Source organism: Mustela lutreola, chromosome 7 (genome assembly GCF_030435805.1).
Source record: "Mustela lutreola isolate mMusLut2 chromosome 7, mMusLut2.pri, whole genome shotgun sequence".
NCBI lineage: Eukaryota > Metazoa > Chordata > Mammalia > Carnivora > Mustelidae > Mustela > Mustela lutreola.
This window is the reverse complement of record NC_081296.1, coordinates 134,076,901-134,103,361: the sequence shown is the minus strand read 5'-3', so window position 1 is coordinate 134,103,361 and position 26,461 is coordinate 134,076,901. Positions and strand designations below refer to the sequence as shown.

The 26,461-nt window shown below is 41.4% G+C and overlaps 1 protein-coding gene across 41 annotated transcripts in view; it reads left to right on the top strand.

Moving 5' to 3' along the window:
* Positions 1–26,461, top strand: part of NRXN3 (neurexin 3) — a 1,566,681-nt gene that overhangs the window by 1,202,761 nt on the left and 337,459 nt on the right. For all 41 annotated transcript variants that reach the window (XR_009355806.1, XR_009355805.1, XR_009355804.1 and 38 more), the window contains one exon: positions 992–1,173. Coding sequence is in view for 37 of the 41 variants with exons in the window: in XM_059182678.1 (XP_059038661.1) it covers positions 992–1,173 (182 nt within the window). In the remaining 4 variants the exon portion in view is untranslated. The remainder of the gene's footprint in view (positions 1–991; positions 1,174–26,461) is intronic.

Here is a 26,461-nt window from a genome sequence, read left to right as displayed (position 1 = left end):
GAGAGGGAAACTGTTATATTCTACCAGATAAATACCATCACTAGGGAAATAAATTAATTTTTTTTTGAATTTTTTATAAACATATATTTTTATCCCCAGGGGTACAGGTCTGTGAATCACCAGGTTTACACACTTCACAGCACTCAACAAAGCACATACCCTCCCCAATGGAACTAGAGCGTATCATGCTTAGCGAAATAAGTCAAGCAGAGAAAGACAACTATCATATGATCTCCCTGATATGAGGAAGTGATGATGCAACATGGGGGCTTAAGTGGGTAGGAGAAGAATCAATGAAACAAGATGGGATTGGGAGGGAGACAAACCATAAGTGACTCTTAATCACGAAAAAAATTAATTTTTAAAAGGCTTTTGGAGTTAATTTTTTTCACATTTTTTATAGCAATGTAAGAGTGGAATAGGAAAATGCGGAACTTGATTTTCTCAGGCTCCAGCTTGCTTTTCTGTGGGGGTGGTAGCAGGTCCAGGTGTGAAAAGAATGATGGCTTTGGACTTACACCTTATGTCCAGTCTTGCTAGGCATTCCCGGAACGGCTCCCAACAACACAGACCAGAATGTTCTGGGAGCTAAGAGGTGGGGGGGCTAGTTTTCTCTCTCATGCCTGTCCTAGCCAAGATGGAAAATTCATTCTGCTGCTGAGATCGGAAAAGTTGTTTGTCATAACATACCCACGTTCCCAGACACAGCATCTTACTTGCCCTCTGCCATTATACAGCAGGAAGTGAAGATGTTAGGCGTGTCTCTGGCTAACATCTGCTTTGTTATTAATTCATTTTGCCTGCATCTTTAATTTAGGGTGACAGCCGCCATCCGAGACCTTGGATGCCATCCCTCTCAATAACCAAATACCACCCGCGTCTGGGGGTCCTTTCTTCTCCGCAGCTGTCTGTGCAGAGTCTCCGCAGTATGCGTGTAGCTGGGGACACACGGTACACGCCCTGATGGCTCCCTCTCTTCTTGTTTTTGCAGCTGGCGCTACATACATCTTTGGGAAAAGCGGAGGCCTCATCCTCTACACCTGGCCGGCCAATGATCGGCCCAGCACGCGTTCGGACCGCCTGGCTGTGGGCTTCAGCACCACCGTGAAGGATGGCATCTTGGTGCGCATCGACAGTGCTCCGGGCCTTGGCGACTTCCTCCAGCTTCACATAGTGAGTACCAGGCCTTGGCCTGGATTTCTTTGTCTACCTGCTGGTGTGAGTCGTTGAGGCAGATGAACGCAACGGAACATTCTAGATGGACTCAGCAAAGGGGCACATGATTATAAAAATTGCCTACATGTGTTGGAGCTGTAGCCCAGGGTTAGTCTCTGTGTCAAGCCTCTTTTATCCCTTTAAGAAGTGAACCTTGATGCCTGTGGGAATAAACTATGAGAAACGCGTTCAGTCCAGACTCCCTTCTCGGCTGTGTGGTTTGGCCTATTATGAAATGTTTAGCAGACTGCCTGGGTGTAAATGAGAGATTTACCCGGTACTTCGCCCGAACCTGGTGCAAGTAGTAAAGTCCAGTTGGGTTTTACCTGTTGACTGCCTGTGCTGGGGGTCAGCGAAGTGTTTCTGTAAAGGGCCAGATGGCAAGTATTCTGGGCTTCACAAGTGCTACAGTTTCTGTGAGAGCTCCTCAGCTCTGCCGTTATAATATGAAAAAAGCCACAGATAGCATGCTTTTAAGAAACGTATGTGGCTTGGGGCGCCTGGGTGGCTCAGTGGGTTAAGCGGCTGCCTTCGGCTCAGGTCATGATCCCAGCGTCCTGGGATTGAGTCCCACATCGGGCTCCTTGCTTGGCAAAGAGCCTGTTTCTCCCTCTGCCTCTGCTGCCACTCTGCCTGCCTGTGCTCGCTCTCTCTCTCTCTCTTTCTGGCAAATAGATAAAAATAAAATCTTAAAAAAAAAGAAAGAAAGAAAGAAAGAAAGAAAGAAAGAAAGAAATGTATGTGGCTATATTACAGTAAAAATTTGTTTTACAAAAACAGTCTGCAGGGGGGCCCGGGTGGCTCGGTTGGTTAAGCATCTGACTCTTGATTTTGGTTCAGGTGTTGATCTCAGGGTTGTGAGTTCAAGCCCTGCTTTGGGCTTCACACGGGGCATGGAACCTCCTTAAAACAGAAAAAAAAGCGGGGGGCAGATTGAAGGCTCTACTTGGATGACCCCAGCTCTAGGCTGCAGACTTCCTCGTACAGGTGTAAAAACCATGATCAAAACCGAGGCCAGAGTGGGTGGGGCAAAAAGGAGATAGCACAATCAGCCAGGATTGCTCTATTCATGTGTGTTGTATATCCAACATTTTGCTTGTATATCTAAGCCCAACAGGACTGCAACCTCAGTCACTGCAGATTATTAAGAACACAGTGCAATTCCAAGAAATTAAAATGATTTGGAGGAAAAAATTACTTTGTTATGAGGATAGAAAATATTTTTATAGCAACAATTAACCCATTTTATCACCTGTGCGGTCTGCAGTTAGGAAAGTAGGCTAAGGAAGGATATGATTCTCATCCATAAGTACCCAAAGTGCAGCTACCAGGAGCAAAGAGAGGAATTGTTCTCATTAGTTAGCAATGACAAGGCCAGAAGAAATGGATTTAATTTGGAGCAATACGAATTCAGTTTAAATAGCAGGGGGAAAAGAAGCAGTTGCGAGGAAAGATCAACTGGGGATTACCACCAACCTCCAAAAGGGAGGAAAACGAACATTTTCCTGGGCATCTTTGGATCAGAGTCTTGCTAATGTGCCGGTCTACTGAGGAAGGCAGAGAGTGGGATTTTAGTGCTGGTCTCTGGGGCTGGCTGGAACCGCCAGCAGCCAGTTCAGCCTGCCAACGCTGCCCATCTCCAGCACCTGCTCTTCCAATATGCCTTGGAAGCAGGAGCAGCTAGAAGTGTAAGGCTTGAGCAGGAGGTCTGTCCGGACTGAGTGTGAGCCAGAACCAGGCAAGAGTGCAGGGAAGGGTTGGTTAGGAATGATCACCTTTAAGATATGAAACAGGGGTCTTGATGGAGTTGTGAACCTTTACGCTTTCTCGGATGCTTCAAGAACCATATGGTCCTATGAGCCTGAGCTTAAGCGTTTGAGAAAGTCATGCCAAGGAGCACAGAGAAAAGCAGCCATCATTTGTATGGTTTATCTTTATTTGGCCTCTAAAAACCACCATAATTTACAAAACTCAGTGAGATTTATGCTGCATATAACTTAATGACTATTTCATGGCAGCTATAACTAGGCTATTATTACCAGCTCACTTGCATTTTCACGGTGATTTATCTTCTTTTTTTGTTCGGTGTGACTTACTAAGAAAAATATGATTTGGCACAGCCATGAGCATCTTCTCTGAATCAGATAATACGCTACTGGTTTATCCATTTCTCCCCATTCGTGTTTTAGAGCATCCTTACCTTAAAGAGAAATGTTTCTTAATTTCTGAAAGTGTACTTAATATGTTTTGTTTTTATAAAAGGGATATGAGGATCCTGGGAATTTCTAGCAGGAACCGTAGCATTCTGTTTTAATATTTTTAACAGCAAAAAAAGAATAAATTTTGCATCAAAATGTGTAGACCCGCTTGGGTCCTGTGGACCTTTTCTAGTGATTCTATATCATTGCTTAACTGTTCTAGAAAACCCCAACAGATTGCTTTTAATCAATGGACGTCATCTGACCTTCTTAGAGAAAAGATAGACAGCTATGAGGTGGAGAAACCATATCCTTCTGGAATGGTCTAGACATGCTTATGGCTCTCTTGAATATGGGATCGCTTCATTGGTCTAATAATTAAAAACTGTTTTTTATTCTAGTGAATTTTCTCTGGTGTCTACCAGAGATAAAAACAAAAACAAAAACAAAAAAGCCTGTGGGACTGTATTCCAGTCTTAATTCACTTATAAAAGCAAGCTGTGGGCTATACCTTGGTGACCCCTGCCCTAGGCTGCAAACTTTTTCATAGAGACGTAAAGAACCTGTGATAAAACCTGAGGTTTGAGGCAGAGCAAAGGGAAGGTTCCTTACCACACTCAGGAATAAAGGAATCCAAGTAGATCAAAAGACTTGATTCCAAAACCTGCTTCTTGTTTTGGACATTGACATAAGTGTACCAGGAACATGAAGCCATAAATACTAAGATACTTCTGCGTGACTTAAGATCTGTAAAACATGGATTTGTTTAATGCATGTGGCTTGTTTCCTTGTGTTAAAGAACACTGCTCAAGGGGCACCTGGGTGGCTCAGTGGGTTAAAGCCTCTGCCTTTGGCTCAGCATGATCTCAGGGTTCTGGGATCAAGTCCCGCATCCGGGCTCTCCGCTCAGCAGCAAGCCTGCTTCCACCTCTCTATCTGCCTGCCTCTCTGCCTACTTATAATCTCTGCCTGTCAAATAAATAAATAAAATCTTAAAACAAAACAAAACAAAACAAAGAACATTGCTCAAAAAGAAATAATTTAAGGACCATTAAGGAAAGTGGAAAGGGTTGGGCAGGAGGCAAAAGGATCCATCCCTGCTTGCAGTTTAAAACCCACCAGAGGAAAAGAAGAAGTGAAAGCAGACACAAAGAGGGGAGGGAGCCAGAGTAGCTCCCAGGGTCAAGGGGAGGGAGGAGGCATTGGGCTTGGGGAAGAGGACCTATCCTGTTGGAGACGTGCTCCCAGCAAGGGGTCATACATGGGCAAATGTCATTCTTCCAGTGGCTGTCCATTCTGGAAACAACTAAGAGTACTTTGATGCTCTTCTGAATGATTTTCAAGCTCACAAGTTGCTCAAAACCAAGTATAAACTCAGTCATTAGCAAGTGGCTGGGCGGGAAGAGGGAGGAGGGGGCAGGTGCGTGGTAAAGAAAGAGGGGGAGGGAGAGCAAGAGAGACCGAGCACCTGTACTTTATACGCTGGTACTAAAGGCAAGTCCTAGGAATTCCTGAAAGGGTTTCAAGCCTCTATAACTCAGTCATTGGAACAAGCCCTTTTCACCACCCATTTAGCCTATTTGAGGGAAGAGAAAAATGTTCTTCCAAGAACACCAAGGAGTCTGACCCTGAGGTGAGCACCCTCTCTAGAACAGGCCTGCTTGCTGTGGAGTCCCTGGAGCAGGAATGGCAAAGAGGCTTTTTCTTGTCGGCCAGCTCTGAGGGCCTCTCACTTCGTCACTTCGAGCTTTACAGTGGGTAGAGAGACGTCGGAGTGCAGCAGGCAAATGTAGCAGGCAGGAGTCCCGGCTTCCAGGGGGCGAGTCTGCCCCCTGCGCCGAAATGGGACTTTGTGGATGGATGGATGCTGTTTGGATGACCCTTGCTCTAGGCTACCTGAGATCCTATCCTCAATCTCTCCCCCTCCTTTCCCTTTGTCATCCTGAGATGCCCACACATTAAAAACTCTTTAGGAAAATTGGCATCTTCTTAAACTCCTTCTCCACTGCAAGCCCTTGAATCATTTGCTAATTGGTTCAAAGTTGTTAGTCTTGGTATGATCCTTCTCACACCAGGCCAAGGTCAGCTGATTGAACAGAATTTGAGTTTTTCGTGGAGGGTTGGGGAGAAAGAAGCATGATGGATTGGGGGACATATGACATTTGGGTGAGAGCAGGAGGAAGCTTGAGCAGAATGAAGGCATTGGTGCCTCTGGGTGAAGAATTGGTGTAAAGAAAGGGGTACCAAGACTGGGGAGGGGGGTATGTGCTGTGGGTAAAAGATTTTTTCCCATTTCAGTTTGCTCAGACTATCTGTTGTTCTGGCCAAAGGACCAGAGGCTCTTCTCTCTCTCTCTCTCTTTCTTTGATTCTTTCTTTCTTTCTCCCTTTCTTTCTCTTTCTTTCTTTCTTTTAAATTTAAAGTCTTCCCACTCACACAGGGCCTCATGGTGGTTAAGTAGGCTTTGACAGTAAGTGCTGAAAAGACAAGAAATAGATCTTTTCAAAAAAAAAAAAAATCAGAGAAGTTCAGGAGATCTAAAATAATTTAGAGATGGTTTGCTTCCAATTAGCTTACATCTTCATTTTTTGGTTCACACTTCTATGATGCACTATTTCCTGTGTCCGTTATTAATCATAATATTAATGAAATCCCAGATGAAAAGTGTTTGGCAAAGAGAAGAAGATCTTCGCTTGCAGTACATGTATGCATGAAATGAAATTCCGTGGAGGGACCATGTCTTAGGGCAGAGGGATTTGTAAGGAAGTATTACTTCAAATACGTTGCCTCCATTGACGTCTATTGTTGAGGAATTAATCTGCTCAATATTTGGAAAGAAGCCACTATTACATGCAAGTGACATCTGCCTGTTGACCTCCCATGTAGGCTCTAGGAAGCTGTGTCATGTTACACTCACCTCATTTATCCGATTGGGAAAAACATTGAATAGGACCAGAGAAAGGATTACCATGAAGTGCTCACTATTCTCTCATGAAACTCTTGACAACCTCCATTCACCAGCCTACAAAATAGAAGGTCGGGCATAACTGGGCAACAATTAGCTTCTCTTTATGTAGTTAATACAGGGCGTAAAAAAGATATGCTATTAATTTATTTCTCCCTGCATGTAATTTACAGTAAATCCTCTTGGGTTCATTTTTTAATTATGAACCTTTCAGGAACAGTGAAAATTTATGGGTCAGGGCATCTGTTTTGTTTGACAAGAATCTATAACCTTCTCCAGCTGTTTCTCTCCTGACTTATAATGTAGATACTTGGATAAAAGAGAGTAGGAGAAGAGAGAGGACCACTGTCCCAACTTACCCCCTTTTCATCATGGCCGAGTATTCTTGAGAAAACTGCCCCCCCCACCCCAAATAAAAGGCCGACAGTATTCTCTCAGTGCCATATTTGGGGAAATAGAATATTTATTAAGTTCGGTATGTATGGTATTGTTTTTCTATAATTTACAACATTTGGGGAGACTCCTGGAGAATAAATCAGAGCAGAGCTGAATTATGATAAACGGTGTGTTCCTCACATCTATTGCATCTATAAATTGCTGGCCCGGATGCTTCATTCAGCTGTCTCTGTGTGAGATATTTACAGGAAACTATCAACATCTGCTGAGTTAGTCTTCAGTGAGCTTGGGTGGGGAGGTGGTACCTTAAGATTTGTGTCTGGATTCGGCCAGTGGCAGAACTGGGTTTGACTTAAGGAGCTGTATTTGGGGGAGTGTGCAGAGGAGTACAGAGGAATGTTGGCATTTCTGAGACTAGTAACGCAAGTAGAGAGAAAAAGAACAAGAAAACAGCAAAGGTGTCCAACAGATGCAATTTTGTTTCCCACAGAGTACTGTGCACGGCAGGTTGGCTCCGTATTCCCTTTCATTGCTATTTGTTCTTAGTGAAAAAGGCCTCTTTGGATTTTCTGGGCTTAGGAGCTTTTCCAGATCATTAGCCACTTCTGTGGAGAGGGCCTGCTGGGGATCGTCTCTGCAGCTTCCAGCTTAGCCGTTCCATCCCGGCAGAGATGGAGAAGAAGGTGGGAGAAGGAGTGGAAGCGGGGATTTGATCAAGTGAGCACTTTCGCAGGCTGGACCAGACGCAGCTCCCTGCGTGGGAATTGGGGTGTATTCTCTCCAAACTCAGTTAGTCCCGAAGTATTTCTATCTAAATCTGTTTATTTTGATGGCACACTCGGTTCTGAGGGGCAGCATGCCATCGTGGAGGCATGTGTTTCGTTTGAACTCAAAAGATGTGCATTTGAGTCTCGACATCTGGTGAGCTCTTTGGCCGTAAGCAACTGATCATCCCCCTGGCCTTCACCTTCCTCTTCTTTTAAATGGGAACAAAAATACTATACTACAGGGTTTTCCTGGGGTTCAGATGGAATAAAGTATTTAGGAGTTGTTTGTTGTGGACAAAAAAACTGCACAAATGTAGGATGGTAGTTTTCTTGATGACATATTCGAATAACTTCAATAGGGGGAAAAAATTCGTGAAAGGAAGGATCTCATGGTAAGTATTCGTAAAAGCCTGGAAAGACTGTTTCTGAAAACAAATTCCTGTTGAATCTGATTGAAAGCCCTTGTTTCTGAATTAATCAGATTCACCATCGAGACTTTGGGGGATGTTCTGTAAGCACAGGGGGAAGAAGCCGAGTCCCTCTGAGCAAACCTGGTTGGGTCAGTGGGATATGACATGGAGCTTCCTTGGCACGTCATTGTAGGGCATTTTGTCTCCTACAATGACACAAGGTGATGCCTTGCGCCTCCACTGCCCTTCAGTAGAATGTTCCAAACGGCTCTAACCTCACCAGTAAATGCGTAATTCATCTTGCCCTGAAGGTCCTTCTTCACTTGTGTGAACCACGGAAAATGGAAAGATCGTATCTTGCCAAAGAGAGAAAGAGGAGAAGGACAAAGCATACACAAGTAGTAGCGTCAGGAGAGCAGAACCTTTCTAGGCACCGATAGTATGCAAGAGAATTGAGGCCCACCATGGGCATCAGATAAAGGCATAAACAGCCTGGCCCTATACTAGAATTAACAGAGCCTAGGGAGAGTCCTTGCTGCAACCAGTGTCCTAACGAGGGTAGAGCCAGATTGAGTGAGGATGAGAAACCGCCATTATCAAGTGAGCTGGAAACATAAGAGCACATATACAAGTAAAAGCATTTTATGGACTTTGATTCCTGAAAATATGCAGGAAAAGTGAATGATAATTTTAGCATATAGATAAAATGTATAATAATGCATCATAAAAATCGAGCTGGCAGAATGTATAGAGAATATTTCACGGGTGGTAAACAATGATGAGAAGCAGAGACCAAATGGCCCTGTCTGTCTCCTTTATCACTTACATCCACTACTCTTTGGCTGTAACCGGTAACAGTCATGTTTCAGAACCCTCAATGCATACCTAAGAAGAATTTAGAAAATTTAGGATTCAGAGAATTTAGCTTATGAACATCAACTAGTGTATTTGAAATGAGTGTTTTTCTTATGTGCGAGGCAAAGTGCTACATTTTGGGGGATACTATAATCAACATTGGCTAACAGACTTGAAAGCCCACAGTAATTAAATGATGAGATATTAGGTTTCCTGCACATTGTGAGATGATGTATGTAACACACTTGGTTTGCTTCTGGTGTACAGTGAACTTTCGGTTATGGATAGCTTTTAATATCATTGGTACTTTTTCACCAATTAAAAAAAATTTGAAGTCAGAGGAAACCATTTATCTTATTTTCCTAAATAACAAATCGACTTTAATCAGGATTTTGAGACTATAACTTAAGTGATATAAAATTCTAAGGAGAAGTCAGGATGCTACTGATTTAAAGCCAACCTCGTGGCTTACAGCCCAGATTGCTGCAGTTACCAGACAGCTGAACAAGTTGTGAATAGCAGAGGCTTTTTAGACATGTGAATTTGAAGTGTGGCAAGCAAGGCAAACTTTAGGTACCATCAAGCGAATGCTGGGGCTCATATGACTTCATGGCAGGCCTACCTTAACACTGTCGGCTGGATGAGTTATCTCATTGACCAACCACTTAGACTGTTCCTAGCCATGACTCCTGGGGTATTGTTCACTGCAACAGGGCAAGAAATAACTCATTGACTCCCTGAAGCTATAGATGATGGATTTTAGATCCCTGACTGCATTCAGAAGGCATGGAAGCTCAGCGTATTAATGGGGGAATTCATTAGCCACCTACTCTATACCATCATATGCTGACATCCTGATGCTGTCGCTGCTGCTGTTTCAACTTGTTAGTGTGTCCCTGATAGATGGCAGAGGGAACTGTATAACTGTATTAGCCTCAAAGATAGTTCTGACAGCTGGACCTGTCGTTTCCCAGCCTGAGATGACACCTTTAGAGCCTGGAATCACTTAAGGACATTTAGATAAGCACTGTTGATTGATCAAGCTAACCTTCGGCCTGACATCATTTCATAGTCAGGATGACACGAGATGATTGACAATTAAAGTCTTTTATTCGATTCTTAAGTTCTTAGTTAACCACTTTTAATTTGGTTTATTTTTCTACTCTGTTTTCTATAAAATGGCAGGTAATTTAATGACACAGATGATTATTTCTTACATTTACTTAGGACCATTAGTAAATCCTCTTACCTACTACCATTATTATCACTTATACCACTGTTATTGATTGACAAAGTACCAGGTACCAGACACTGCATTAGAATTCTGTTTACATCATTTTATTATGGACTCACGACTCAATGAGGTAGTCACTATTAATATCCTCACTTTATGAATGAGGCAACTGATGTTTAATGAAGCTAAAGAAATTTCCCAAGATAGCACTGAGCAGGCATTCAAATCCAGTTCTGACTCTTAATTACTATTACACTCCTAATGACCGTTTCAGAGTAGAGACCATAGTGGTGATCATTTAATTCAACATGTATTTGTGGAATAGCAATTTATTTGGGGTTGTGATGTAAAATTTAACATCAAGGAGGGAAATAAAAATTGTACAGGTGGCTGTTTTCAGATAGCATTGGGTAGATTCCAAGGAAGGTGAGACTAGTATAGTTTATAGAGATGAAGAAATGAATATAGACAGGGTGGGACAGATTATGGCTTCTGGAACCTGAAGAAGGAACATGCTAGATGACAATATCCAGCAGGAAGAACATGCTAGAAGAAGATTCCCTCCACGAAGGAGGAAAGTACAGGCTATGTTCCCAAATCTTTAGGTGTTCAATTTGACCAGAATAAATCTCTTGAGGGAAAAGGCCGACAGTGTGGAATAGCAGAAAGAGCCTATATTTTAGAGGCAAGTGGTTCGTGTTTCAAGATCTAGTTATCCCCTCCCGGCTAGCTCTCTGGCCTTGGATGAATTGACTGCTGTGTAAAATGGAGATAGGAAAAGTAGTAATGCCGCCTTGCAAGTCTGTGTGAAGATTTATAATAACGTATATGAAAATGCTTCATGAGTAACTGGTTCATTCCAAAGTCATGATAGTTAAAGCTTCAGTTTTGGTTGCTTGTATTCTTTCAAGGTACTTCAGGCCCATCGTGAGGAGGGCTTGAATGCCATACTGACAGATTGCTTCTTAAAGCAATGAGAAGACATTGAAAGTCTATGAGCAGAAGATGAAATGCCCAAAGCTTAATTTTCAGAAAGATGACTTTGGCTTTGTTGAAAGAGTGGCTTTCAAGGGGTTCAAGGACAGTAGATAGCAGGTTATTGTTTAAGTAGTCCAGGAGAAACATTTTTAAGGACTTACTCTGCGATGATGATCATAGGAAGGTAATAAAAATGAAACAAAAGGATAGTCATCCCAGAGAGAAAATCAACAGGTGTTGCCATCTGGTTGGAAGGAAAGGGAAAGAATTAAGGAATATCTAAGAGACTGGGAAGGTTAAATTTCATTAACAATAACAGTAAAAATAGGGCACAAGTAAGAAAAATGAATTTTAGAATAAGGCAGTCACAGTCTGATGTTAGTGATCCAACACGTATATAAGGCATCTGAGGGTCAGTCTAGAGAGTTCCAATTGGAAATGTGTGATGAACTCAGATGAGAGATGTGGGCAGAGAAGCAGGGACTTGAAAATTTTCAGCCTGAAATGACAAGGGAAACTGAGGCTTGGTAAGATCTCTGGGGACATAAATGAGTAGAAACTTGGGAAATACGTACATAAGTTTCCAAAGTGCAGGAGGAAAAGAGAGGAAGTGAAAAAGAAAAAGCTAGAGGGTCATAGAAAACCTAGATGGTAAAGTGTTACAGAGATCCAGAGGATTCAGAGAGGTTTTTCAAACACAAGTAGTTATAAAATAGAGCTAGTTTTTCCATACCTTTTAGTCACACCTCTTTTGTGTGCCATCCATTTGTTGGAGGCCTTCTTTCTCTTTTTTGGTATTTTTTATAGCAGGTAATCTTTGTCCTTCTGGTTTCCTCAGTAGTCATTCTGTGCTTCTCTTAGTAGTTGTCAATGACATCGATAACTCAGAGTCAGAAGACTCCGCCAGCTAGCAGTTATCTTATGTGAATGGTGAAGAAATAGACACTATCCTGCCAACCTCATTGTATTGTGGGAAAAATCAAATGAGATAATGCATGCAAATGGGCCCTATTACTATTGATAGATCTACAAAGAAGATAAGATCATTTTCATAATAATTTATGTGTGCCTACCATCTAGCAAAGCTGTTGGTGTCTAAGAGTTTGCAGTTGGAGACCTGGAAATGAGGACCTAAGCGAGGCTAAGGTGGTTGTAGTTTTCAACAAGAGGGTTAGCAACCAGGCAAATGGCAAATCAGAGCCAACATGTGAATGGCCCAACTGTGAGAGCTCATGAAAGGCTGTGGTCTTCGAATGCTGTTTTTACCTGGTATATGTCTTCAGAACGTACACCTCACCCCTTGGAACATCATTTTGGGGGAGGCTGTTTGGATTTCAGGTTGTACTGCAATTCCCTGAAGAACACACTCCCTGATTCCCATTGATCACCTTGTGCAGGTGAGGCACGGAATCTGATTACCCTCATCCTCATTTTAGCTTGGATGGCCATAAATGTTGCTAATGGTCATAAAATTATCCAGCCCTTTCTCAAATGCAAAGTACAGTACGTAGGTTTAGTAAATCCTTTCGAAATAAATTCTACGGGTTGATTTCTCATCGCTACAAACCCTCCTTCTCACCTGATGGCATGCATATTTTTGTAATCAGTCCTGCATTTGCTGTTTTATTCATTGTCTAGTCACTGTGCTAGCTACGTCGTGTGTGAGAGCCCATTCACTCTACAGTCCTCACACCGCTGTCCAATCAGTGAGACGGCCTCAGTGTTGGAGATTACAGAACTAAAGCTCCAAGGAGTAAGTAGCCATTTGTTCCTAGTCTTCAGGAAAGGAAAACAGATGAGATGGTGGTGTGTTTGAGTCTAATGTCATACATACTGCTTTGCATAAATACCTATTTAGTATTAAAGTCAGATGTGGTGAATTTAATAGGGACTGTGATTTTTTTTTTTTTTTTTTTTGGATCCACGTAAAGAATGGTAAACACAAATAGAGGGATGGAGCACAACATTTTGGCTAAAGCAGAATATACATAATTGGAATTAGGTCACTTTGTTTTGGGATTCAGAGAAACTCTCCGTTTTACATTACCTTTTATTGCTTCCCAGTATTTGTTTTTGTCTCAATGGCATTAGGCACCCAATTACTCCCAAACCACTTTCTTAAACATCCCTGTGCAGAATAGGCTTGGAAACTAATCTGAGGTTTTAAATGCAATATGGTGCTATGAGAAGCTCAGAGGTGACTTTTTTCCCCGAATTTTAACACAAATCCTTTCAAATGTAGTATATATGAGCAGAGATTACTAGATAAATGCATTCTCATATTTTAGGTGTGGTAAATGCCATATTAGAAGTCTTCAAATATCCCTGCTTAAAAACCCTAACTGATCTCAAATAATACGGAGGAGACACAGTCTCTCTGCAGTCGGTATTTAATTTTTGTATTTCTAATTTAAAACCAGGTGGAAGTATCTTCACAAGAACTCCAGGCTATTATCCACTGGCCTGTTAGCTTCTAATATCTAGTGGGAGAACACAGTAAAAACTTGAAAGGGAGACCTTTACACTGGAAATCACATTTTCTTAGAATGGGAGCAAATTCCATTCAACTTGCCCCTGACTTGATGCCTAATTCCTAAGGCTAATAGGCTTTCATGTTTGCTACATAGATCAGCAATACTGGAGCTGGTTTTGTTGCATGACTAAACAGCAAAGCTTAAATTCAAGACTAAAGTATGAGAGAGGAAAATGAGCTTGGTGCGACATGTCGCCCAAAGCCCTTTGAAGGTGCATTGGGGGAAGTCCTTGACTACCCACAAAGAGCAGCTGTCTTTAAAAATAAGACAAAAGGGCGCCTCGGTGGCTCAGTGGGTTAAGCCACTGCCTTCGGCTCAGGTCATGATCTCGGGGTCCTGGGATCGAGTCCTGCATCGGGCTCTCTGCTCAGCGGGGAGCCTGCTTCCTCCTCTCTCTCTGCCTGCCTCTCTGCCTACTTGTGATCTCTCTCTGTCAAATAAATAAATAAAATCTTTAAAAAAAATTTAAAAAAATAAGACAAAAATCACCTTGAGGTTTAGTTGAGAATAGGAATAGGGGCATATAACAAGAAGTATAACATGACAAACTTGGTTTTAGAAAAAAGGGAGGTGGGAGGAATAGATTTGCCGAGTTAAAATTAGCCAGACAGGCAAAGATTACCAGCTGCTACTATATGTCAGGTAAATTCTAGGACCTGGGGATACAGGAGTAGATAAGATAGACAAAATGCCTGTTTGCATGGAGCTTACCTTCTAATGGGTACAGGCAATCAGAACCTGGGTTCTGCAGAATTTTCTGAAAATGCAACGTCCAATATATTTAATTAATTGTCATATTAACAGATTGGCAAATCCCTACCAAACTTTTATTTCCATCTTTGTACTCTTCTCGGTTTCCCAAATCTGCATGTGAACCTCTCTTACTCTTTTAATCAAAGAGCACAAAGGCCTCTCTCACCAGCTAGTTCTACTGAGACCACCATGAACAACCACTCTAGGTTGTTTCCAGTATCAAAATGAAACAAAAAGGAATAACATCTTTACCCTCCATTTCTGTGCCTTTTTCTTTGAAATGACTGTGGCCATTCCTAGTGTTTTATTTTGTAATCACGCAGGACGCCTTCAGAACATCCATCTTTATTTCACAGACAGCAAATTGCTTGAGGCATCCAGACAGTACTAACTGAGAAGAGGGAAAAAAAGACAAAGACCAAAATCAAATGAAAACTCACCCTCCCTGGGAGATAGACCGCACTGTTTCCAGTATATTCTCTAAGCCTGCTTATACCATCCTGTCCACGTATTGACCGAGGGCTCCCAGGCCACACACCCAGTCGAAGACAAGAGCAGCGCCTGTGGTGACAGTATCAGTACAAATTGGGTTTTTCCCTTCACTTCACTGAATGCCACAGGAAACAGAATGGGACCACATGTTTCCCTTTGATTCACACCCAAACACTGCAAAACACAGAGTATGTGCTTCCTTCTTCAAGCTGTGTGTGTGCGTTAAACACAGGCAAACATTGGACTGAAATGCAGACACAGTAAGTCAGCTCTGGGGAACACCATTCAAGTCTTTTTTCTAAATCTTGATCTTTTATTTGAGCTAGGTCTCTGCAGACACTCTGGGAATGATTATTTTACAGTGATTCTCCAAAGAATAGTTAAATGTGTTTCATCTAAAATTGGAGATTCACCATCTTATAACAGACCCCCTTCTGGAACTGACCACCTTACCATTAGTTCTTTCCTTCTAAACAACAAAACAAAACAAAACAAAAAACAAAAACACCCACTTTATACAGTAGGTGTGAAAGAACATAGAAGGCTCTATGGGAGACTTTTCCATATATTTCCACAAATTACTTCTTTGTAAAAAGTGATTGTTTGATATGACTGTTATATTAACAACAAATTATCCTGAGTATGAACCCTAACCCTAGCAGGAAAACCGAACTTCTAGGGGAGGTGTGTATCTTCAGCCCTCATTTCTCTCTCCAAGAGGACAATGGGTTCTGTGAAATAGTGAGAATTGATGCCAAATTCTCTGCATGTGGTTTTGCACACATGAGCTGGTCAAGGACACAGAATTGAGAAAGAAACAGTTCATTTTACCCAACAGCAAAAATGTGTATGTATGTGTGTGTGTTTAAGAGCCCAACCTGAACCACACTCTTCTGTGAATTCATACTCCATTTCTAACCACCAACAACCACCTTATCAACTTTAAACTCAGTCTTTCTAGATTTTAGAAACCTAACCATTGCTTTTCATATAGCACCTTCTGGAAACAAGCTTCCACTAACTTTCTGTGTGTGTCCATAAAAAGTCACCCTTGTGTTCTCTTCTATCTTCTGAGTAGACAAAGATTTGATTCCCTCTCAGAGGGAGTTTCTGCTGTTCCTGATGACTGACCGTGAGGCCAGAGCTCTCTGTGCCCTCCTTATTGGTCTTGAACCCTGTCAGCATGCTTAGATTCCTGAGGGTACACAGGGCAGCTGCTTGGGGCCACTGAAAATGGAAATATTGCAATTGCTTCAACACTCCTTCCCTTCCTGGATCCATCAGACTGAAAAAGCAGGAATGAAGTTACTTTCTTCCTTCTGTCTCCCTGGTCTTCAGCAGTAGAGCACAAACAAGCCCACTTCTTCTTTAAGCCCCACCAACATGCTGTGCCTGGTTCCTGATCTCAGACAAGGAGTCCCTTGTCTTCAATGTGAGAAGTTTAGAGAATATGCCCAGTTAGTGTCCCTTGGGCCTCATCCAATACACAAATATATTTTAAAATTCAGATGCTTCATATACAACTTGAGACTTCCGGTTTCTCTTTAAAAAATCAGAAGGTTCAGCTATACGGGGCCACTGTTCCTATGTAGCATCTGCCAGCTGGAGACAAGGGACAGTTGCCATTTTTATGGACAAGCCATTTCTCACCACTTGTATCCTCCACCCTCTCTCTGCCACACAAATCGTTCAGCATCTTCATTCATCCCCTTGGCTGTCCCACACCTGCAGATCTTGGATATTCCGAGTCTTCTCACACAGAAGTAGTGTTGACAGTGTGGGGGTCATACCTTTGCATTTTATACATAAACTGAGCTCTCAAACATTTTCATAGACACATGCTTAATTTGGAAGGGTCTAGAAGTTGACCTTTACATTGCTGTCCTAAGGGCACCTGTTTGGCCTCTCCAAAATATATGGGGCTCACAAATCTGTTTCATAACCTAGAATTTAGCATAACACATTTAATGATTTCAACTCAAGGGCTCACTTATTTGTGCTCTTTGAGAACATTCATACTGAACACAGAATGGTAATTTATAAATGAAGATTTCATTAGTGTTTCTGGGAAAACTTGGGTGTCATTCTTAAAGTATGACATTTAATATAATATGCATAAAATAACACGTTTTTCTATCATATTTTAATGCATAATTTTACAATATTGGTGTGTCAGAGTGTGCTCTTTGCCTCTAATTTAGAGTCTTCACGCAAAACTCCCAATTACTTAGCCTTTTCAGAAGGGGGCCGCCTTTTAGGGGTACGTCTGAGAGCTCTGTATTGTCCTAAGAGTGAAAGGTGGTTCATGATCCAGGAACACATATAATCCCTGTATTTTATTCGAGAGCTTTGGGCTGTCTGGATCAAAGTGCATCAAATGCTTCCTCCCGGATTACTTTTCCTGTTTCCTTCCTCAGATAGTCAAGAATTTTCCCGCTCCTCTCCCATCTGTACTACTCCTGACAATTTTACCTAAACTTTTTCTTCCATTGCTTCAGGCCATTGCTTCCAGTAATATCATCTTCTGAGACTATGAATAAGGCTTTCCTTTCAATTATATTGTTACCTTGAAGGTATTTATAGGCTGTGATCTAGTCCCCTGGAGTCATTGCTTTGCCAGACGTTATAAATTTAGCTCTTCCCACCTTTCCTCCTATGTTTTATCTTTTTATCTTCCAGCCTTTGTAACATTGCCTTCTTTTTTTTTTTTTTTTTTTTGAGCCTATCTTTGTAACTTCTCTGATATTTCAATATTCTTCACAAACTAAAGAGGTCAGAATAGCACATCATATTCCAGGCATGACTGTGAGTATCTGAATACAGAGAGAGAAATCAAGTGACAGGATTACTTCAAAATTGAACTTAATCTATTTGTGACTCAGAAAAATAGACAGAATGGTAGAGAAAGCTAACAGGGCACTGTCAACATGCTTCATATATTTTAGCGTACTGTAAGGATAATCACAGAGGCTTAAGAGTAAATGATGATTTTTTTTTTTTTTTCTGAGAGAGAATGTCTTGATTCCACTGGGCACTTGCACCTGTCCTTTAGAGTAATATTTTCCTTAAAAACCTGGACTTCAGATATGGTTGTGTAATAAGATGGACTTTTCTCCCCTAGTACACACGCTTTTAAAGTAGTATTATCATTAATAGTGTTGTTGCTGTTGTTACTGTTAACATTATTCCTGCCCCTGTGGTTTAACATTGGGAAACGGCATTAAGCATTGAATTTTAGGAAGCAAAAATAAATTGCAGTGTGAACCACCTTGGTACTAGCTTTAAGTTCTAGTCCATGTCCACAGGCATTGGTAGGATTCCACCAATATAGCAAATTAGGTATAGCCTCTGGGGAGCACTGCGAAGAGCCAGACCCAGCTTAGCTCTCAAGGATTGCGGCCTCCAAACATTTTTGATGGTCCACCCACAGGAAAAAAAAAAATGATAATCTTGCACTACTTATATTTGTGTTTAATGTAGTATGCACACCTGCTAACTGTTGTTTATATTATGGAACATACAGCAACATCAGAATTTCTAAAAGTGAAAATTTCAAAAATAGACGTTCCAGTATTTTTTGCCATAACCCCAGTGAACCCACCTTGACACTTCTGAGGGATGTGCAGCCCACGTTGAAGATGCCTGCTCTGGTGGGGATCTCTATACTGATAGAACTAGTGGCCAGGCTCAGCAGCTTCTCAGTCAGAAGTCTAGGATGAATGGTTCAAGCCTGGAGGGCATCTGAGAGGCTGTCATCCAAACACTCATCTTAGAGGTAACCATGCGAAGACCCAGAGTCTTACCTTCCTAGGGTCCCAGTTGGCTAGTGAGAAGGCTGGGGGTAAAACACAAGCCTTGTGGTTGTCAGATTGTAGTGTATAAGGAAAATGCCTGGTGTTCTGTTTCTGGTAGTTTGAGGTAGGTAGAGACTGAGCTCCTGAAGGCTGGAGAAGAGGGTAGGTTAAAGGGTTCTGTTGATGGTGAGGTATCATTTGCCTACATGGTCTCTGATCTCTCATGCTCCCTCCTGTTGAGCCCTCTCTACAGGTTCTCTATCTGTCTCTGTTTTTCTCTTTCCGTTTCTCTCACCAACATAAATTTCAAGGTTTCTACTTAATAGTAGACTTCTTTACCAAGAGCAGGCTCTGGAGCCAGACTTTCTTGGTTCAAATCCCACCTCTGTTCGTCAATAGCTCTGTGACTTTAGGCAAGTTACATAGCTTCCCCTGCCTCAGTTTCCCCATCTGTTGAAAGGGAGAATAATAAAGTTCCATTGGGTTGACATGAGGATTAAATGAGAAGGTACCTTGAAAGTCCTGATATACTACTGCCTGACCCCATCCTAAGGGTCTTTTAAATATTAGCTGTTGTTATTGTCATCACTTTTTTAATAGTTTCTCCTAAAAGCTTAAAGCACTTTGCCTTATACCATATATTCCATTTTGTAGCATGCCCTCATGCTCACCAGGGGAAACATTCGTCTTCCGCTGTATAAACACGTACCCCGAGGCCAATGCATATGCTTATGACCAAAATCAGTTCTGAATCCTAGGACAAACTCTCAACTGGTGCTCCATGTCAAACTGTATTTCCTTTCAAGGTGAAAACAATGACACAAAACCTCATTCAGCAAAGCAGAAACACAGACTCCATAGTTATTTTTTTTCTTCTCATCCCCCCGAAGCATCTCCTCCATCTGCATGGGGCTCCTGTCCTGTCAGAAGTCTGTCCAGCCTGAGGGTGATGGCAGCAATAGGGTTAAAGTAGGATCTGTTCCTCTGTCTGAACTCTCAGCCTCCTGAGAGCCTGCGTTTCAACCTTAATAACTTCCTCACATAACTAGCTTTCTCCTCTCCCTCGGAGTGTTTCCATTTTCTCCAGCGTTCAGTATCAGGGAGTGTTATTAAATGATAAGGGGGTTTGCTTCCTCGTGTATATTGTGAGAGGCTGAGAGACAATGAGTGTTGTGACACATTGGAGGGCATGTTACACTGATTACGGGAGCTCTGTATCAGAGAGCAGATCATGTGACAAGACTGCATCTGGGACACTGCCTCCCTTCCCCAGAGAGTTATTAATGGGACTTCATACCTGGGAGGACGGATTACGATGTCTGGGCAATGCGACAGTTAGAGATGTGTCACTTATCATAAGCAGGGCCCCAGCACCTGGGGCTGGCGGCTCTGTTCCACGTATGAGGCAGTCTCCATGCTCCAGAGATGAAAGTGGAGCTTGCTGTGGTGACCTTCCCTGAAAGAGGCCATCTTAAGTTCACAACTGGCATTGAGTGGTCATTGGCTTTGCATGTAGAAAGAGAGTGGGAGACCTGAGTTTTATACTCCCTTCTTCTGCCATTGTCAAGGCCTTGACCATAGGGTTCAAGACTCCAGAGTCACTTAGCTTGTGACAATCAGCTTTTTGATATGCAAAAATGGGGCCTATGTATGCCCTACTTACCTCACAGAGTTGTAACTCCTAGGTCATCTTCATCAAGGTAATGACATGGATATAAGAGTGTGCATGTGTGTAGAAAGGAGATGTAAGGATGTTTTCAGGCACAAGAGAAAGGGCCAGTACAGAGGCAGAGACTGACATGGCATGGGAGAAGACATAGACAAAATTGGCCAACATGGAGGGGAAGGAAGCAGGGAAAGGGAAGGAAAACCAAGGGGGTGTAGTTTAATTTTGGTCACCTCTCCTATAGAACAAAAATGAAAACAGGGTTGGGGAATTGTACCAAAATTATGAACAGGAGGAGAGTCAAGGAAGTTCACATCTGATATTCTTAAACTTCCCAGTGAAAAAAAAAATTATGGTCATCTGCTGCAAGCAACAGGGGCAAGGAGATCTCAGAGGAAGTCAACAGCATCTTTTCAAAAATGTCTTTGATCTTTATCAGAACAACTTGGCTTTTAACTCTAGCTCTATCTTTTCCTCCTGGAATGATCGTAAGTAGTTTCCTATCACTTTCTGGAGCTGTACTTCAGGGTTATAATCTATACCTTCCACCCTGTTAAGAAAATGAAGTGTGGCCACATAGGTAATGTACACAACACTGTTCTTCACACATAAAAGCTCCTCATTATTTTAGAAACACAGGACAATGGCAGGGAATGCATAAAACATCCAGGTTGCTAAATAAGAGTTTCCAATTCAGCTGTTGGGTTGCGTTGGCCAATCTGCTTGTGCCAGGATTACATAATATATCTTCATAGGTGTAAAGCCTCTCGGAGGCTGGTCTTCAGCCCTGGTGCTGTTCATGCTTCACATTTCTCTTCTTGTGCACTTCTGTCTCCTCGTGGCCTTATGTAATGGACCGCATAGAGGAAGGGGGTCACTGTACAGTGTAATATGTTTCCTGAGCTCCTGAATTGGTGCCAGTGGCACATCAGTCCAGTCAGGTAAACCCCAAGGCACACCTTGCTTCTTACTGAGAAGGAAAAATTATTAGAGTTTGCACAGGTCGGTGAAGTAATTTATCATCTGCACTGGTATTAAACCGCCTACATAGATACATGCCTCATTTTACCCCAAGGATAGCCCAAGAATCACGGGGAAGGACTTCCCTTTAGAGTTCCCTCTTTCTAAATCCCTCTTTGGGTTTCTTGTTTATTACATTTTACATGATTAATGCAGATAATCACAAATGTGAACAGTCAGCCGAATTGGAGTAGGGGTGGAAGTTAATCTGGAAGTTAATCTAAGAAGACCCTTCTTAAGAAGCAATTAGACACCCCTTCAAATAACTAATAATTTGCCTTTCATGAGAAAGAAAGCCCCCAAGTGAGGTGCAAACCCAATTCAAATACTTCATTAGAATTAAAAACACCCTTTATAAACAGAGTGACTATTTTCTTATAAAAACGGCTGCTATTCATAAAGCACTTACTGGTGCACAAGTGTGTGTGTGCCTGTAGGAGTGGGTGTGTCTGCTTTTGTTTTGTTTTGTTTTCCCTGCAATCCCCTCAAAATCTCAAAGATAGGAACTATTATCCTCATGTAACAATTGGAGATCTGAAACTCAGAGGTTAAGTGACTTGCCAAGGTTCCTGCCACTTGTAAACAACTGAGACCAGATTTAAATCCAAGTGTACCTAAAACAAAAATCCAGGTTCTTTCTTCTTCTGGGATTTCCTATCGCCTACACAGTCTGTCCCCTCACTCCTTCAGGCTCCACACTATTCTGTTCTATGGCACACTCATGTCATATTGGTCCCTGGAGTGGAAGGCAACAAGATGAAACCAAGAGATTGTTTTATCAGCTTTTCCACTCATGTGTCTGCCTAGTTCCTGCCTTTCTTAACAAGAGAGAAAGCCAGTCACAAGGCTTCGGGGGAAAAGATTGCTGGGAAAATCTTGAAAATTAGGTACTGCAGGCAGAGCCCTCAAAATCTTGCCAAGGGGCTTTATGTAGTCTGGTAAGATATGACTTTACATATCTTTGGGGGAAGAATGTGAATCTATCAACAAATGCCAATTAGCATGACAGACAAGTGGCAAAATTTTCCACAGAATATTTGATTTGGAAAAGGTAATCTCTTTTCTCCCAAGTAAGAGTAAAATCAGGCAGAGTATATTTGAGCACTAAGAAGCATCTTACTTGGTTTAAATATTATTTCTGTCAAAATTTTACTATTTTTATTATCATCTTAAGATTATGGATATCTCTCTTTTAGGAGACAATCAATTGTCTGGTAGATATAACCAGATAACAATCATAGACCACAATAAATATGACTCAGACCAGTCATAAGTAGATATCTATCTGCCTTCTCAAAGATGAGTTCCTGGAACTTGTAGGTATACCTACTGAACTAGAGTACTCACATCAGGAAGTTATCCCTTCTTTGCTGCCATTAATCTGGCTTGGCCAACTCAAGAAAGTATTTCCAGAAGTTCTAGCTCTTTTTTTTTTTTTTTAAGATTAAAAAAAAAAATTTTTTTTTAATTTATTTGTTTGACAGACAGAGATCACAAGTAGGTGGAAAGGCAGGCCGAGAGAGAGCAGGAAGCAGGCTCCCTGCCGAGCAGGGAGCCTGATGTGGAGCTTGATCCCAGGACCCTGGGATCATGACCCAAGCCAAAGGCAGAGGCTTTAACCCATTGCCACCCAGGCGCCCCAAGTTCTAGCTCTGGAGTCCCTGCATATTGTATCCAGACTTCAAAAGAATCAATTAAAATGGGGGCACCTGGGTGGCTCAGTGGGTTAAAGCCTCTGCCTCCGGCTCAGGTCATGATCTCAGGACCTGGGATGGAGCCCCTCATCAGGCTCTCTGCTCAGCAGGGAGCCTGCTTCCTCCTCTCTCTCTCTGCCTGCCTCTCTGCCTACTTGTGATCTCTATCTGTCAAATAAATAAATAAAGTATTTTAAAAAAGAATTAATTAAAATGCAGTTTAATGTTAATATTTACTTAATATTAATATTGAGAAAACTAGCTGGTCAGCTAGAAAAATCAACCTAAATCTAATTTATGCATCAGTAAATTAAAAAAAAATTGGAATTTGTCAGCAGTTTCCTACTCTCCAGTGATGTCTCTCTTTTCAAAGTGATTTTGTAAAATAGTGTTAATGTTAATGTATCATATTCTAGAATATATTTACCAATGAAACCTTCAAAGAATTCAGTGGTATCATGAATTATATGAAGCCTCAGAAGATCATGTCTGGCATTCTATGGCCAGATTGTCCTACACAGATTTTTATCGGTCATACATGGAAAGTACTATGATATAGTAAATTCTATAAGGCTTCTGTGACTAATCTCATGTGTTTCCTCCCAAAGAACATGCTTTCAATTTTGGAGCTTTTAATCAAAGTATAGGGTTTTAAACGGTGTTAAGTGAAGAAATTCCAAATATATGCACAACATAAACCAAAGTATTTTCCTCCCTGAGTGAAATTCCATTGTCAAACAGCTTAATATGATGGTGAACTTGACCATTGGTGGGTGCCTGCAGGTGAGGAATGGACATTAATTCAGGTGGTAACACAGAGGTTGGCATTGTAAGGATTTTTAAATTCCAGAACTAAATGGATGATCCACTGAGAGGCAATGTCCAGACAGATCAATACTGTGCAAAAAGATAATTGCTTTTCTTGGTGAATCCTAAGAAAGGTCTGGGGCTTTAGGGAAATTGAGAGAGATTTCTTTTTATTTTTATTCTTTTTTCTTTCACAAAAAGGTAATTAATGAGTACAACAGACAATTCAGGGCCAGAGAATAGAATCTGAAAGCTTGAAAGCTGTATATTCAGAATGGATTTAGAGATTTACAGAAGGGCTTTAGCCCAGAGCAGTGCCTACAAAGTGGACCGAGCTACAGTGGTGACAACGTCTTCTTGAGAGATGCTTGCTAAAATCTTCTATTGGGCAAGCATCCAAAAACATCTGAGCAAATGAGGTATTCCTTCCAGCGTATCTGTGTAGGTGGGAAAGAGGCAAATATTTAGGGGAAAAACAGAGGGATTGAAGTTGTTCTAAAGGTAGTCTATAAATGAAGCCTCAAATACACTCTACTGTGGGATGAATGCAGGCAGATTTTACTCCAGCTATGACATATCATGCTTTCTTGGACTGTGTAAAAGTGGCTATTCCATCCATCAATAATATATTAAGTGATAGATTAAGAGCCTCTTCATTTCTTAAAATCTCCACTGGAATTTGTTTTGACACCATAGATCATTACCAAGTTTGAAATTAAGATAAGTATAATGATTGTATTTCAACGAAATTTTCCACAAGATCTGTATTAGTTAATGAAAATATCTATACTGAATTGAATGACAAAATGCCGGTCAGACTCAGGATAGCGTCAAAGTGTCATAATTTGCTTTCTTATTCAGTTCCTTCTGCTAGGTGACATGATCCTTAAAGACAGGGTCCTGGTCCTGTCCATCCTTGCATTCACAGTAGGTGTTCAATAAATGTGTCTTCAATGAATGCACCAAAGAAGACTCTAATTGCAAAGTTAACAAGGATGTAGGAAATGTATACTTGAAATCTGGTACTTACTCTCTTACTAGATTTTTCTTTGAGATTTGACTATATTTGAGTATGAAATCATTTACCTAAAAATACAGATAATTAGGACAAAACAAACAATCCTATCTTCACATCAAAAGATTTATATCCTGACACAAAAAATAAGTAATGGATTCTGCCATCTTCGTTAACTTCCTGTTTCATTTGAGAAACGGCTGCATTTAAGCAGACTGAGGAAACTGTTTCTATTCTGTCAGAATTTCAACTAATCCCCCAGAAACTTGAAAACTGGTTATGTGCAGAGAGCAAGAGAAGGGAGAAGTGAGTTTCAGTTTCACTATATGGGATCATCCTCCAAAGCCATCTTTCGTAGAAGACTTGCATGAAGAAAGCAAAGGGAACATTATTAGGGTGGATCTTTTCTGCAAAGGACCAAAAAGGGTAATCTTTAATAGAAATACATAGGAGGGGCTCAGTCTGTTAAGTGTCTGGCTTTGGCTCAGGTCATGATCTCACGGTCCTGGAACTGGCCTGCGTCTGGCCCCCTTGGGCTCCATGCTCAGCAGGGGGTCCTAGCTTGCCCCTCCTCCTTTTCATTCTCTCGTTCTCTCTTTCTCTCTCTCTCTCTCAAATAAATAAATATTTTTTTTTCCTTTTTTTTAAGACATACATAGGAAAGAGTCAATTATTTTTAAAAACTAGGGATTGAAGTTCTTGCTTTGGGGAAGGACAGTTGATAAAAGTAGTCTGAAATACACTTCACCGACAATTTCTTAAAATTTTTACTTTGATATCATTTGGGCTTTGCAGAAAAGCTGCAAAGACGATATTGTGTTCTTTATATCACCCAGATTCCTCCAGTGTTAACCCATTATATAGCCATGGTATATTTACTGAAACTAAGAAATTACTCTTTGTATAATACTATTAACTGTAGACTCTATTCAGATTTTCCTGATATTTCAACTAAGGTTCTTCTTTTTTATAAAGATTTTATTTATTTATTTGACAGAGAGATCACAAGTAGGCAGAGAGGCAGGCAGAGAGAGAGAGAGGAGGAAGCAGGCTCCCCGCTAAGCAGAGAGCCCGACGTGGGACTCGATCCCAGGACCTTGAGATCATGACCTGAGCCGAAGGCAGCGGCTTAACCCACTGAGCCACCCAGGTGCCCACAACTAAGGTTCTTCTTATCTTCTTATGTTTAGCCCAAGATACTACCAAGATTCATTTATTCTTCATGTCTCCTTAAAATACTCCAAGCTGTGACAGTCCACAAATACTTTTGAATGGAAAGAACTATCTGGAAGTATATTTATTAGATCATTACCATCCTTCCTATCTTTCTTTTCTCCACTGAACGTGGGCATCAATCAATTCCTTAGCTGTTGATTCTAATTTATACCTTGGATATTTTTGCACTGCTCATTGTAAATGTATTGATGAGGTCACATGGTAGGGGTGTATATCACACTTAAGTCCAAAAATACTCTTCTAGTTTTACCAAACTACCCTCTCATTAATCATTAAGACAAAGTATAGAATGGGGCTTGGAAACATAGACTCTGGAGCCCAACTGGTGGGATTTGAATCCTTACTCTAGTTGTATGACATTAGGGAGATCACTTAATCTCTCTGTACCTCAGTTTCTAGCTTTGTAAAATAGGAGTCATAGAAGATTAAAAT